Here is a 2,161-nt window from a genome sequence, read left to right as displayed (position 1 = left end):
GTGGTGGTGGAGTAGTGGTGGTAGTGGTAGTAGTAATAGTGGTAGTAATGGTAGTGGTGGTGGTAGTGATGGTGGTGGTGTCTGGACCCCTGGTCAACCAGCTCCCTCAGAGAGAGAGAGAGTTAGTCTTAAGAATGGCGGAAGCTTTCCCATGCATGGGTGTGCTGGGGTGGGGAGAGGGGGAAGTGTGTGGTTGGCTTGCAGATATCAACAATAGGGGCTCTGCTTTGGGGCTTCTTAGGCTCACGGATGCTGTTCTAAAGGGGGGTGGTGGTGGCTCAGGACGGGGTTGCGCAGCACTGCTAGCCCCACAGTAGCTCATTCTCCAGAGAGGTGGTCCTCTGAGACAAAGGGCTATTCTACTTGTGGACCTCCCAGGCATGGTCATCAGCCACCTAGAAACATTTCTCTTACAGCCCCGTGTCCTGGAGAGGGGCCGTGAGAGCGGCATACTCCCAGTCTGCATGTGCAGGGGCAAAGGGGCCACCTGGGTGGGTAGATTTGGAATCTGTGCCACAGTTGCAGGCTCGAGAAGGTCACAATGCCCACTTGACCTTCCAAGGCCTCCACTTGATGCCCTCAGTGTTCAGAGATGCCCTGCTTTGGGGTGGGGGCCACATCCGTGGCCTTCCCGTAACTTAAGAACTGGGTTTCTATCGTATTATGACAATTGGCTCTGGCTTCCGTGCGGGCTTAGCCGGGAGTCCAGCGGGAGGCACCAGTGAGGGCAGCCCTCCCAGAGACGATGACTTCCTGGGTGACGGGTAGGGACCTGTTGGGTAGAGGGTGGACAGTGAGTCTGTACCTGGGTTTCTGGAGCTGGCCAAGCAGATGAGCTCTGAGATCAGGGTCCTCAAGGTCATAGTTGACAGTCCAGTAGACACAGAGCTTCCGGTGCTGCTGGATGAGGCCCAGGACCGTCCGGAGGCCTCGGGCCATGTTGAAGCTGTCCTTCCTGCCGTTTTGCTCCCAGGCGAACAGGGTCAGTAGCTCCAGGGCGTAGGCTGGCGGCAGAGCAGCACTGGCTGGACCTCTGTTCTGAGCTGCCACCTGTGTCGCCCGAGGCCAACCACACAACAGTGGGTGTGAGGACCCACTGCGCACGTGCACAGAGGCCGGCCCCAGACACTTGGGGAAGGGGAGGAGTTAGGACCCGTAGACCTACAGAAAGAATCAAGGCTTGAAGACGGCTGGGGCTCCACCTTCTTATGTCACAGACGCATTGAGCAAGGCCCAAAGAGCCGAGCGGCGTGACCCGTCCCAGGTCAGACCGAGAGACTAACGCTCAGACTAGAACTCGGGACGTGCCCGGAGTCTCCCCGCTCCCCAGAGCGTCTGAGCTGGCTGTACAGACCTGAGCCGGGCTGTGAGGGGTCCATCTTGGTATCTCAGCATCCCTCACTGCACTAGCAATTGTGGGGGCTCGACAGACATTTGCTAACGCGTTCCCGGATGTGAACAGGCATTCAGAGCCTGCTTAGGAAGGGCGTCTGAAGGACTTCGCAGGGACGATGGTGGTGGTGGGACGGGAGCATCAGCAAACGCCTGGAGGTGGGCAGACATGGGGCCTCTTGGTGGTGTAGAGAGAGAAGTGAAGTGTGGACTGGGGAGGAAAGCTGAGCCCCTAATACAGGAAATGTGGGCCCTGAAGAGAGGGTGAGATGGATGTGGACCAGAACTCCAAATCCCAGTGCTGTGCGGTTTCCCAGGTGGGTGATGCCTCCGTTCTTGCCTTCGCGTGTGAAAGAATTCACGCCAAAGCCTCGTTTGTGATCCAAGTGGGCTTTTATAAAGAATGGGAGAAGTTTCCAGTTTTAGAGGCTCAAAAGGGTACACGCTATTTTGGGGAAGTGTGTCAAACCAAATGAAAGCCAAGCTGGGGTCCACCACTGAACACGGGCAACCGCGTGGACCTGCTCACCCACATGTCTTGGCCTGAGGCCAGAGAGACCATGGTTTGGCTAAGCCCGTGCAGGAGCAGGGTCAAGGGGAGAAGACAGAGGGGCCAAAGGGGCGGCTATCCCACCGCCAAGTTATTTTAAACCTCTGGCTGGGGAGGCGTGGTCGAAGGTATAACCAATACCCCATTGGCTGAATCAAGTCCTCCTGGCTTGGGGGAACGGGGGTCCTCATAGGTGTTTAATGCTCGCCTGATTCCTTC

The 2,161-nt window shown here is 57.3% G+C and overlaps 1 protein-coding gene across 1 annotated transcript in view; it reads right to left on the bottom strand.

Moving 5' to 3' along the window:
- Positions 1–2,161, bottom strand: part of LOC101643318 (2'-5'-oligoadenylate synthase 3) — a 37,340-nt gene that overhangs the window by 12,516 nt on the left and 22,663 nt on the right. The window contains exon 9 of the mRNA XM_045296695.1: positions 806–1,050. Coding sequence (XP_045152630.1) covers positions 806–1,050 — 245 coding nt within the window. The remainder of the gene's footprint in view (positions 1–805; positions 1,051–2,161) is intronic.

The sequence above is a fragment of the Echinops telfairi genome, unplaced genomic scaffold (assembly GCF_000313985.2).
Source record: "Echinops telfairi isolate 266 unplaced genomic scaffold, ASM31398v2 ScPeMD7_7412;HRSCAF=8450, whole genome shotgun sequence".
NCBI lineage: Eukaryota > Metazoa > Chordata > Mammalia > Afrosoricida > Tenrecidae > Echinops > Echinops telfairi.
This window is presented reverse-complemented; position numbering and strand designations above follow the sequence as displayed.